The sequence below is a fragment of the Olea europaea genome, chromosome 6 (genome assembly GCF_002742605.1).
Source record: "Olea europaea var. sylvestris chromosome 6, O_europaea_v1, whole genome shotgun sequence".
In the NCBI taxonomy this organism is placed as follows: domain Eukaryota; kingdom Viridiplantae; phylum Streptophyta; class Magnoliopsida; order Lamiales; family Oleaceae; genus Olea; species Olea europaea.
Window position 1 is genome coordinate 224,637 of NC_036242.1, and position 14,202 is coordinate 238,838.

The following is a 14,202-nucleotide window of genomic DNA, read 5'->3' on the forward strand; positions in this document are numbered from 1 at the left end:
TTATGTTAATATTTTAAATCATATAAACAAACATCAAACTTGTGATAGTCGAAAATTTATTTAATCGTGCACAGTGAAATTTAAACAAAATTTTAATTTTCACCAAATATTTATTTTATATTTAGATAGAAACTGTGACATAAATTATACCTTTGTTAAATTTTGCAAACTTCTTTGCTTTTCTTGAACTCCAACAATCATGATCTGCAATCCACAATTGTCCAATTGTTCAACCTTCAATGAAAATTTAAACAGAGAACAAAATTGAGAGAGCTAGGATTTTTTCTTTTCTCGTACTAGCAAGAATATAAATTGTATTCTCTACAGTTTTTAAACTCTAGCAGCCTACTAATATAAATCCAAATGGGTTTGGCCCATAACACGGTCCAATATTTAATTAAATTTGGTCCATGAAATTAGTTAATCTAATTAATGAATTCGGAACTATTAATAAGCAATCTAATTAATTAATTATTCAATACTTATTAATTAATTAATTGGTAAATTCATTCTTATGGTTCTCCTTTAGTGTGTAACTCATTAGGTTCATAATCACGATACCTAACGATGTGAATTATTATTTTGATATAATTAAAATTAATAAATAAAAACCCCATTTTAATTTATCATCAATTTACATTCGTCGTCCCAAATTGACATCTAACAATGTGTCAATACAATACATGTGATTAAAAATGTTGCGTAGTGTGACAAAATCAAAATTGTTCGTTTACCATGAAACTATAATTCTTTTGTTAATATGATCCGATTAATTTCGAGATACGGATATGTGTCAATCTCAAATATCAATCATATCTTTCATTCCACTATTAAGTTGATATAACTCGAAAACTTCTTTTCGACTTATAAGTACACATTGACCAAAGATTTCATTATTAACATAATTGAATGAAATGTAAATTATAATCTCTTACTATCTAAGAGTGAAAAATCATCTATTGATCATTCACAGCCTTCCTATGATTATTGACATACCCGAACGATGTCGTATTAGTGGCCCTTGGCAAAGCAACATCCAACATTACCAAAATATATATGTCCTCATATAAGGCACTATGATGACCTCAAATCAAAGGATCAATTTCACTACCGAACGTTAGAAATTAATCACTAACACTCAACTAGTTATCCATGTGAAATCTCTCAACAGGTCTTCAATGTTTTGTTCTATAACAAAACATCTACTTGCTCATTTAAGTGTCGTCACTTTTTAGCTTGTGAGATTAGTTACTTACTTTACAAATAAAAAATGTCACACGTAATGGTCTATCAGTAATAACTATAACCGTATCTCGTTATTACTTACGACCACTGATAATTTAAGATTTAATCATATGTAATTTATATCTCACAATCATTACTCTTTGTGATTAACAAATCATTAAAATTTGAATATATGGATTCTACTATTTTATTTAATTCAATATTAATTAAATAATAAACCTATCATAAAATTGCATCAATTATATATTAAAAATGCTTATGTTCAAAGTTGATTGGACTTAGGACATAACACTTACAGTGATAAGGCTGAATCTCCATGCTAAAACTATATCATTGATTTTATATTAAACTTCAAATGTATCCCTAGATTTAAAGATATCATAAGAGTGAATTAACGGTTCGACCAAATCATCTTCTTTTAAGTTTTCATCACACAAGTCTTACCTGTTCTCAGGTGGTCACCCAATTTATTTCATTCATTATTAATCACTTAAATTTATACTCTTTCCATATGTTACTATGCTAGCTTCCGTCACATAAAACTAACAAAACGAGTAACTTTTACAATAGAATGATAATTTGCCAGCATTTCAATGTTATATTGATGGTTAATTGGGCCTTTGTGTCCGGAAAAGTAGTTTGAACAAAAGTGAATTTTCAAATTTAAACTAGACTTTAGTTAAGTTAGGATTTGACTTTCAATATTTTATTACTTGGGGTTTGCCATTCGTTAAATTGCATCATAAAGCATAATATTAGTTTTAAGCATTGCATAGTGATATACTGAATTTTACAAAGTTCAGAGATAATGAACACAAAAAGAAAAACAGAAAGTTAAATGATTATTTACAAACGAATAAAGAAGTTGAGTGACCATTTAAACTTTTTAACCCTTATAAAAATCATGAAATGACATAATTGTGATAAAATAAAGTTGAATCACTATAATTTCATTCACCCACCTTTAAATTTTTTAAACAACATAATACACTAGGCGTACATATAGAGACTGAAAATTGCTAATGAGTGTTAACAAAATGTGCACATGGATTCTTATTAATTGTATTCCATAAACAGTTTAAACAAAAAGAAATAATTAATTCCATTATTTTCCCCATATGTTTAACCTCAATCCAGGAGTAACCCAACCTCCGTGATTGAAGATTTCATGAAAAAGATACAATTTCGTAAAAACAATCTATACTGCGTGACTTGTAATATTATTATATTATTTGTGATCATCCCTATGGTGATATAGTATCATTAATAAATGTGATTTTAGGAGTCTAACCCTGAATTAGTATTTGGGTGAGAATTCTCACTAGGTATTCGTCATACGCACTTTTGAAGGACTCACATATGTAAGAGTTGTCATAAGGGCATAGCTATGGGATTTGGTTATTCCATAGAGACTCTTAGTAGAATTATGATATAAGCTCACCCCACTATGAGCTAGAACCTAAATCAATACTATGTATAGAACAATTGAAGTTTGGCCAAATGTATCTAATTCAAGGCTTAGTCCATTATGGCTCCCTCAAATAGAAATTGTTATCACTAAGTGAGATCCAAGTCCAAACAACACCTATAATTATTACATAATTTAACGTTATCAAATTTAAAACTTGTGGGGGATTGTTGTAACTTAAGAATAAAAGTTTTAACCTTTCAAATTAAATTCTTTTAATTCTCAGTTTTAACATAAAATTAAATCATAATATATATTGTAACTTATGTTTTAATGGTATGATTGTGGGGGGTTAAATTTATCCCTATAAAAGAAAGTGATTTTCGTTGAGATATACAACATGAAAACCACAACTTAATATTCAACTAGAAAACGAAGTACTCTCTATATTTCATACTATATTTTTATAGTTTTGACTATTCGATAAATGTTCGTTTACTTATTTCTCTTGGTCATACAAATAGAAGGAGAACTGATTGTCAGCCACATGTGTTTCATCTTAGAATTGTGAACTGTAGAAAGTAACTGCACGAAAGAGAAGGCAATACGACTTTAGATCAGCATCTTTGACATGGCTCCCTAAAGCTTACTTTTCTAACCCTATTCTTATATTTGTATTATTTTTGAATTATATTACTTATGCTTATGTTAAAAATAGTTATGTTAATTAATAATTTATTTACATGCAAATAAATAGTCTTTTCCCAAAATTTGAAAGTATTATTGATGCGACCCCGCATAGTAATAGCGACTGCAAAACCTACACAAGATTGAAATCGAATCCCAAGAACGCTAAAGAATCGAAGGTTTTGGATTAAACCCATAAACAATGAATTAAGCAATTGAAGGTATATTAAATCAATGACTTCTCAATTACATGGTGTACGAATCTCACCTGGAATTGTGAACGCCACAATAATCACTTCTTGATAAGTTCGATAATTTTTTTCAATCCAAAACAAAAGATTTTTGAAGCAAAAGCTTCTTGAGAAAACTCTCCAATTCAATTCATATAAAAAATCTTGGTTGTTACAATGAGAAAATAAGAAACCTATTTATACTAACCCTAGAATAATGTTAAAAAAAAACGAAATACATCTTCTAAAGATTACAAAGATTGTATAAAATTCAAATTCTAACATAAATAGGTAACTCACGAAAAAAGGCAACTTCTCATCTCGAAATACACCATGTGGTCGCGTAGTGTAATTTAATGCAATTGCATAGTTCATTTGAAATCCTTCAATTTGGTCTCGGGAATGGTCTATTCGGTCGCAGGCCTTTTATACTATGTGGTCGTATGGTATTAAATTTAAAACCTCTTTTAATTTATGTAGAATTTCGTGACGATTCTAGATTGTATTCATGGGCGAAAATTCGATACTGAGCTGAAAGTTATGCCCATTTTAATCTACGCTGCTGGTTTTCCCATATATCGTCCAAAACTTTGAATACAACACACCAAACATGATTTCACCTTCAAGACCAAGGTATAATTTATTATTTGATTTACTTCAACATTTTGTACTCCATAGCTCGATCAATTGGATGACTTTATTGGCTCTTCGAGGTCTCGAACTTAGCTCGATTCTTGGTTTTGGTTCCGTATCAACATGTTCCGAGTCCTCAAGCTTCTTAATAATTTTTTACCCCCTGGATCACATCAATTACTGTCATGGAAGCTCGCTCCAAGTATTGTCAAAATGGTGTTTTTTGAACTCAGTCCAACATTACCTTTCTCTACCAAACAACCAATCTAACTGGCTCTGATCCACAACCAATATGTTTACCTTAGTTGCTTTTCAATCTCATCTGTAAAGGACAAGATAAAGGTGAGGATTTTACCCACAAAGGTAAGAAGAAAACACTAGAAAGGAAGGTAAGGAAGGGACCAAAAAGCACAAAGTTTATCACTGATTTTGGCACCACAGAGGTGGCCGAATTTCTCTCCAAAAGGTAGCCATTTTTCTCCTCTTTTCTCATACACAAATCACCCAAAATGACTAGGGTTTAAACCATATAAACAGCTATGCTTTTAATTAGACAAATAACAAAACTAAACGGGCTAAGATTCAAAGCCATCTAAGAGGGAAAATAATTGGATTAGGTAGTGCCTTTGAACTTGGTTGTCGGTACTTACACAATTAATCTGCTAGCAAACAAAGCATAAAGTTTGTACTTGCATAATCAAGGTAATCAATAAAATTGGTATCACAGAACTTACCTTGTATTTCTAACCTGAAATATATACCATACTCGCTCTATGTACTCACCAGGGCTAAGGTTAAGAACACCCAAATAGAAGTAGATATTCACAGTAATTAGTCAAAAACAAATAAACATGCGATGATGATATAATATAGACTAACACACACTGATCTTTTCAAAAAATCACATTCACGTAGAACAACAAATTAACACCAAGTTAATCAATAGATGACTAACACATATGTAACAAATACATAAATGACCCCATGAAAAAATCTCACCACACTTATCCTATTCCATCTCGTGTTGCTCACACTTCGAGAACACATATCTCCTCTCATTGCCGACTATGCTCATTAGACTGATCACTCAACTCATGTCTAATTGGTAAGTCACAATAGATCCTAAGCTCACGGGATCCTCAATCACCATATCACTTCTCCCAAACAATGTAAATAATAGGTCTCCAACTAACATAAGTGATAGAAGTGCATCTCTTACACTTCACCTGATTAGGATCTCTTCACAGATAAAAGATTCCAACATTTAATCACTTCTCCACTCGTGATCCAAATGTCACATTTCACATCCCCAGTACAAACTATAATGTCCCCCTACGCATCTATACTCCACCTCACCAATAGACACTCAACACACTGCTAATACATCTTAACCTACTATGCATGCAAATAATTACACCAAGTAATCATATTGCCTCAACTTCATGGAAACGCATATATCAAACCCATTGAAATGCAGTATATAATTATGCAACAAAATTAGACAATCACACACATGCAGAAATGATTACACACAGAAACACATCCAATAACTAGGTTTACAATAAACTTCGCTAGGTTCATCACTCAACCCTATAGCCACATCCTCCTCACCTCTCTTTTTTATCTTTTCTTTTATTATCATTTCTACAACTATCTATTTTATCATGTACAAATTTACCATAGTTAAGATACATCATACTTTTTGTACTTTCCTTAGACCTACAAATGCCATCAATACCAAATAATGACCACAAGAGAAGTATGGACATAATTCACACAGAATAGTCAAACAAACTTTCTTAAGGTCACATGCAATTCTAACAATGTAGAAAAGATTGACAGTAAATTCAAAAAGAATTTAAGGCAAATAATTCCTAGGTCCACCAACAGGCAATTGTTACCCCTTCACGGTAACCCCAAACCTAATATAACCCCACACGATAACTTCTAATGCAAAAAATAAATAATTATCATATACAATAATTTTAATTGCAATAATAAAAGGCAAAGAACACATTATTGAGCGGACCAATTCAAGTCCATAAATTATGAGAGATGCAAATTTGTTATTTTAGGACCACCGCTTTTCATCCTAAAGTCTCCAACAACTGCAACAACCACAATTGAATCCCGAATGTGCGAAGAACAACTCTATCCAGACTTTGCTATAAAACCTGAAACAAAAAACTAACAAAACTAAAATGTCAGAAACGATGTTAGGAACAAATTGCTTGAAGAGACCCCGCCAAAAAAATTTCGATGCGCCGTCAATCTCTTTGTGCATGGGCTTCACATGTTGCCACATGCGCTGACGATCTGTCTTATGAGCCGATCACCTTGGTGCGCCTCCACTTGCACATCACGTTGGTAGTCCCCGTTTAACCAAACTCTTTCTGGATTGGATGGAAATCACAATAATAGCCTCAGTTTTTGGGTAGTTTTCGGGACAGTTTTTAGATCAATTTTTTGCCTAGTTTCTGCCGATTTTTAGGATGGTTTTTGGTTAGTTTCGCAAGCCAAGTCCACTACCTTGAAGCTCTGATACCATTTGTCATGAAAGCCTACTCCAAGAATTGTCAAAACGGTATTTTTTGGGCTTAGTCCAATGTTACCTTTCTCTACCAAACAACCAATTCAACCGACTCCGATCCACAACAAATATATTCACATTGGTTGCTTCTTAATCTTACCCACAAAGGGCAGGATAATGGTGATGATTTATATCCACAAAGGCTAGAAAAAAACACCACAAAGGAAGGCGAGGAAGAGACCAAAAAAATAAAGTTTATCACCGATTTTGGCATTACAAAGGTGGCCGGATTTCTCTCCAAAAGGCAACCATTTTTCTCCTCTTTTCTCATACACAAATCACATACAAAATTACTAAGGTTTAAACCATATAAATAGGGTTAGATTAGGCTTTTAATTGGACCAATAACATAGCTAAACTGGTCAAGATTCAAAGCCATTCCAAGGGAATATAATTACATCAGGTAGAGCTTTTGGATTTGGTCGTTGATACTTATTTCATTCATCGGCCTAGGCTAATGAGATATATATTTCCACGTTAACTTCATAGGTCGATATTTATTAGGTATCAAAAATCAACCATTGCTATAGATTACAAAGAATTTGCAAGTACATATTAATGTAGATTATGGAGAATCTTCAAGTATTATTGTAGATTACAATTTCAACAGATACAAAAAAATTGTAGAATATTAAAAATTTACAAGTAATAATTGTCCCAAATTGTTGATTACAACACTTTTATAAATAAATTTCAAAATTTCATCTCAATCTTCAAAATCACTCGAAAATTGGACACAATTATGGAAGGCACCATCCTACAACATTTCCTGCATGCCGAACAAGGAAACTGAAGAAATTAAAAAATCGTGATAGTTTTGATTTTGTTCAATTCTACTTTCAAAAATACTTGGTATGGCTTTACTATGCCTATCACTATTACCTTAGACAAGATGTGAAGGCAACAAAGGCAGGGATGAATACAAAGCCAAGATTGAGAGTACAATAGACTATTCGACCTCTATTGAAGTATGGACAATTAGACAGTTATGGACAATTGAACAATTCATAACTGTCCAATTGTCCAATTCACACAGGAAGCAAGAATGAGAAAACTATTATTCTCTTTTCTTGTCCTAGCAATAATATAATATTAATTTCTCAAAGTCTAGCAGCCTATTAAAAAGTCCAAGTGGGTTTGGTCCGTCTCTAAAACTTAACTCGATCCAATATATAATCAATCAATTAATTAATTTGGGCATCTTAACAAGCAATTTAATCAATTAATTGTCTAACACTTGTTAATTAATTAATTGGTAAATCTTAACCTTCTAGTTATCCTTTGTGTGTAACAAATTGGGTTCCCGATCATGATATCTAACGACGTGAATTATTATTTTGATTTAATCAAAATCGATAAATTAAAATGCCCCCTTTAATTTATTACCCATTTATATTCATCATCCTAGATTGATATCTAGCAATGTGTCAGGATAATACATATAACAAAAAATGTCACGTTGTATGACAAAGTTGAACTTGTTTGTTTACCATGAAATTATAATCCATTCATCAATAAGATCCGATGAGATATGGAAGAGTGTTAATCTCAATTATAGATCATATCTTTCATCTTACTATTAAGTCAATGTAAGTCAAATACTCTTTTTGACTTATGAGCACACTTTGGCCAAAGATTTCATTATTGACTTAACTGAATAAAATGTAAATCATAATCTCTTAATATATAAGAGTGACAAATCTTATATTGATCATTCACAACTTTTATTTGATTCTTAATATACCTAAATGATGTCATATTAGTGACTCTTGGTAGAGAAACATTCAACTTCATCAAAGTATGGTTGTTCCCATATAAGGTACTGTGATGATCTCAAGTAAAGTGACCAATTTCACTATTAAACTTTAAAAGTTAATTACTGATACTCAGATAGTTATTTGTGTGGAATCTCTTCAACGGGCCTTCAATGTTTTGATCTTTAACAAAATATCCAAGTGCTCATTTAAGTGTCACCACACTTTTGCATGTGAGGTTAGCTACTTACTACACAAATAAGAAATGCCTCACATATGGTCTATTCGTAATAACAGTATTCATATCTCATTCATACTTGTCATCACATATAATTTAAGATTCAATAACATGTAATTTGTATCTCACAATCACAAATTCTTGTAATTAATAAGTTACCAAAACTTGAATATATGAATCCATTATTTAATTTATTAGAATATCAATTCAATTAAATAATAGATATGCTATAAATAAAATGCATCAATCATTTATTAAAAGTGTTTATGTCCAAAATCAATTGAACCTAGGGCATAACACTTACATACCTCACCTCTCTTAAATTAGGTAAATAATTGGTCTCTACCTAATAGAGGTGATAAGAATATCACTCTCTCACTCCACCTGATTACGATTCTAACAGATAGAGGTTTCCAAAATATTTAATCCCTTTATCTCTTGTGATCTAATGCTATTTCTCCACATCCTCATTACATGTCACCAATGTACCATCAGGCATCTATTCTCAATATTACCAGTTTGTTTACTTATTACTAATGCATCTACTAAAGTGAGAACACACCCATTGTCAAATCTCACAATAGTAATCCCAACCAGTACACATGCAGCACGACACACACTAACATGATCACTCTTAAATTCATGTAAGTGTACACATCAAATATAATGAAATGTACTATAAAACAATACACCAGAATCAAGCAATCATTCATACAATTCACACACAAATACAAAAGCACTAATATTCACAAGAGTGTTTATTATCAATAAGCCTCACTCGAATCATAACTAGACTTTGTGACAGCATTCGTTTCACTGCTCATCTTTTTTTTTGCTTACCTTTCTTTTTAGGACAATCTCTTATAAAGTGTTCAGAATTACCACAATCCAAACATCGCTTACCATTTTCTCTCGACTTAGGCCTATCTCTACTTCTACCTTTTTACTACCCCTATCACTCGAGTCACCATTGTCTTGATTTCCCCGATTCCCACCATGCCAAGCCTGAGTTCTACTTCTAATAATGTAAACATAACCTCTACTTCTCCCTTATTTTTTCAACTCTCGACTCCATATCCTTACTTTTTAAGGAGTCTACAAAATATCAATTGTTAAATTGTCATTCCCATACTCAATAAATTTTTCGCATCTTTACAAGCATCAAGAATAGCATTTAACAAGACAATAGCCTTTTATTGTTCAAATACTTTTTCACCATTATTTATATATCTTAAGCTAAAATTTTAAAGACATTCAAATTGTTATCCAAATCTCTAGAGGAGTCAATTATAAAATTGAAAAAACCTTGATTATGCTCAAAGAGTAATGCGGTAGTTGTAGCACAGTTTTTAGATGTCAATTCCACAGGGAGATGGACGAATTGTTTAAAGGATTTATCGAACTAGGATTTCGTGAATTATGTGAAAATAATTTGTCAATTGGAATGAGATTTAATTATCAATATGCGAGATTAGTGAAGCGTCCGAATTCTTTCAATTAGATTGGATCATCAATATCAATAATTCATGACTTTTTACTCAATTAGAGGTTTTCATCCCAACTCTCTAATCGGAAGATTTAACAATGAAGATCTATCAAATTTCAATTGTAATCCTAGGATCTAGACTTTTGTAAATCGTTCTCATACATGTTTATTGGACCAAAATTAAGAATCGACCATATACACAATGCATAAGACATAAATAATCCACCAATAAAGTTGATTAAAATTGAAATTCAACAATTAGTTCAATTCCACAATAGAAAAAAAACATGTTTGAATTTAAGAAGAATCTAGTAAAAGCTAAGTCAATTCCAAAGTAAATTCATAAAAGAAAGTATAGATCTAGAAGTATTTGACAATAAAAATACCAATTTGTATGAACAAATGATGTGAAGTCACCAAATCCAATGAGTTCCTTCGTAGCTTCACCTAGGAATTTAGTTCTCCATCGAATTCTTTAGCCCAAGATGAGAGAAAATTGTTATGAAGGTGAAGAGAGGCGTGTTCTGTCTAGTCTAGAGCTTAAAGCCATGTGCCAAGTTGTTTCCAAAAGAGGTTGAACCGAATAAGGAAACTAAATTTTCCGCCAGAATATTATGTACGACTATTTTCAATATTTTGACTATAACTTTCTCTCTCGATGTCCGTTAAGGTGATTCAACGTGTGTTGGAAAGCTAACACAAAGGGCTACAATTTTGCTAGAAATAACTTTTTCCAAATTCGAAGGTTTACTAGGTTAAAAGTTGATCTCAATCTCTGGCTGAAAATTTGGAAAATCGTTATGTGGTTGGAATTTGATTTGTGAAAATATTAAGATTATGTTTAACTTCTTTTGACTTCTAATTGCACCCAATTGACCCATATCATTCTCAAATCATCATTCCATCGCCCGTCTCATCTACGGATTAGTTGCAACTTGATTCTTGAACTTTCACTTTGGTCATTTTTCACTCATTTCTTTCGAGTTTCGCCTTTTTCATCAAATTGCGACCTAGATCAAAACATAACAATAATAGGTTCATTTTGGCATAAAGTAATCGCACAAATGCAACAATTAAGAGGGGAAAGTTATGATATTTTGCACTCGTATCAAACCTTCAAGTAGAAAAGGTAAATTTGGACGAATTTTTCCAAACATTTTGTATAGAATCTTGTTTACTAAATTTTCTTAAAACAAATCATAAAGACGTAAAATAATAGAAGTATAAGAAAATTCATCATTTTTCTTTTTCTCATCTTCAGTTAAAGTTTCAGTTAAAGTTGCAAAAAGAAATCTCTGCCAATTACTTTAGAAATCTTGTGTTGAAGAAGAATGCCTTTTGTCTTTTCCTATCGTATTTAAAAAAATCACATTTGCCATTAAGAACATCAAACTCAAAATGTGTCATTTTACTCAAAAGATGCACAAAACACAAAGTGCAAATCAAACTTTCCTAATTTCAGAATATACACCGTTCTAGATTCCTAGGATTTCGTGAGGTTTGCAATCTCAAATCAAGAAAATGGTCAAACGGGTAAATTTAAGGTGATAATTCTAAGAGAATAATCAACGCAATAAAATCGATTGAAAAACCTAAAGATCAATCTTGAAGAAGTTAAGATGCAAATTAGCAAATAATAATCTAGGTCTACCATTGATTACCCTCACATGATAGCCCCAAACCTAATGTCACTATACATGATGACCTCTAATACGAAAAGTAAATTGTTGTCCTGCACAATATCCTTAATTGCAATAATAATAAAGAAATAACATGATATCGAGCGGACCGATATGTGAGTTTGTACATTTAAAGAGAGATGCAAATTTTACAACTTTAGGGCCATCACCATTTGCCCTAAAATTTTCAACACCAATGCAGCAAAAATTGATTGGCAACCGAATGACTAAGAGCAAAACTGTTTAGAATTAGTATTGCTTGAAACAGAAAACAAACACCACCAATAGTATTGCAGAATAGCTCCGAACAATCTATCTTCAAGGATCATTGCCGAAAAATGTTGCATGTGGGCTTATGTACCATCGATACCTCTGCGAGTGGTCTTAATGTCACGTCATGTTGAAGCCGCCACGAGCTGTAAGCATCGGTCAGTTAGTTTTACCTTGATGTCAAAAGTCGGAATATGAGCTCCATTCCTCCACCAGATGTTTGGATTTGCGGGAAAATGGTCCGATAGCCGTAGTTTCCATGAATTTCTAGTGTTTTTCATTTTTCTACTACTTCATACCAACCTTCGCTTTGATACCAATTGTCAATCAAAATTGCTCCCAAATGATCTTCAATAATGGTCAAGAGCAGGCTCTATTTGATCAACCACGAGGTTACTCCAACAATTGACTCTCAAACTCATATCACTTGTGTTGCCTCCTGTTTCCTAGCCCACAAAGAATTTAAGGCCCTGTTTGAGTTCCATTTTTCATCAAAATACATTTTACAACAGTAATTTGACTCTATTTTAACAACACTTTTCAATAAAGTAATATTATAAGTAAATCTAAATTTTTTTCTAATTCTTTAACCACGCATATTCTGTCATAACACTTTCAAAATGCTTCTTTTGAAAACAATAGGGCTCAAACAACCCCTACAAAAGAAAGTGACAATTATTTCAACTCACAAATAGAGGGAAGGAAGGAAGAAACCAACCAAAGCTCACAAAGAGAAACCAACCAAAGTTCACAAAGAACAAGAAAAAGGCTGCCTCTTTTCTATCACAATTGCAAAAACGTTAGTCACTGTATTATTATTATTATTATTTTATTTTTTTCAAAGGGGCCAGCCATATATAGTTTAGGGCTGCAAAAAATGGGCCAAACAAGGCACAAACGGGCCATCGCGGGTGATTTGAGCTACTATTTTGGGTTCCACCTTTAGGAGTTAATTCCCTATTTCAATCATGGACCGAAACAAATTAAACTACAAACTTCATTATTTGTAGATTATAATGAGACGAATAATATTTTTTTAAAATAATGAGTGGTTGAAAATTTTTTGATTTATATGTAATATTATTTTATTAAAGATTGCGTGGTTAAAAGTAGAAGAGAGAAAAATTTAATTTAATATAATGAGAAATAATGGACTCAAATGGGGCTATATTTACATGAATATCCTCCATTCAGTAAGAACTATTTGTCTCTCAATTGGGAGAATCCATTATATGAAATTTAACAATGTCCAGTGCTCACTCAGGACGAAAAGGAAATAAGCTATCTATTTATTTCAACTTTCTCATTTTCTGATTTTAATAAACTTCATCACTTTGGCTTCAAATTCTACAAAGGATCATATTTTTCTAAGTCTCTACTTACAGATAAAATAAAAAACACTATATTATGGGATCAATTGGGACCCCAACAGCTCAAATACATGACTTTTCTGAGTGATTCCTCGGATTGCTTCATTTTTTCTTCTTGTAATTTATTGGAAACCATAGAAGAAGACTGGGTAGAGAGCTTCTTGGCCTGAGAGAACGATCTCATATTGTTCTTTGCTTGCTGTTGGATCAATCTGAAAGCGTAATTCCATCTGCAGAAACCCTGATCTTTCAGTGCCTCCACAGCTCCCATACTGGCTGCCACAATCCATGCTTTGCTTGTTGAACTCATTTTTTAAAAGGGAGTTGATAAAACTTTGTATTCTGTAGAATGCTTGTTCTTGGAAACTACAGACACCATACATATATATAATATACACAAGCATACATACAGCCAGCAAGCACAAAACTAGAGGCTAGGGTCCAGCAGTTTTTCTTTTCTGGTGTGCGGTTGTAGGGTTGGGAGTGTATGTAATTACATTTTTGACCTTTTATAGCTCTTGATATGGCCAATTGTTGAGGGGGCACAATTGGAATTAAAATGATGAGTTTGTCTATTATGCGCGCACTGATTTGATTAAAGAAATCTACCTG

The 14,202-nt window shown here is 32.2% G+C and overlaps 1 protein-coding gene across 1 annotated transcript; it reads right to left on the minus strand.

The window, feature by feature from the left end:
* Nucleotides 1-13,370: 13,370 nt before the first annotated feature.
* On the minus strand, nt 13,371-13,960 carry LOC111396436. The gene has a single exon (XM_023022874.1). It carries the CDS (start codon nt 13,898-13,900, stop codon nt 13,634-13,636), a length of 267 nt encoding a protein of 88 aa, XP_022878642.1. The 5' UTR covers nt 13,901-13,960; the 3' UTR covers nt 13,371-13,633.
* Between the last annotated feature and the right edge of the window lie 242 nt (nt 13,961-14,202).

Coding starts and splice junctions, on each gene's coding strand:
- LOC111396436 (XM_023022874.1), bottom strand. CDS start 13,900: ATGAGTTCAACAAGCAAAGCATGGATTGTGGCAGCCAGTATGGGAGCT.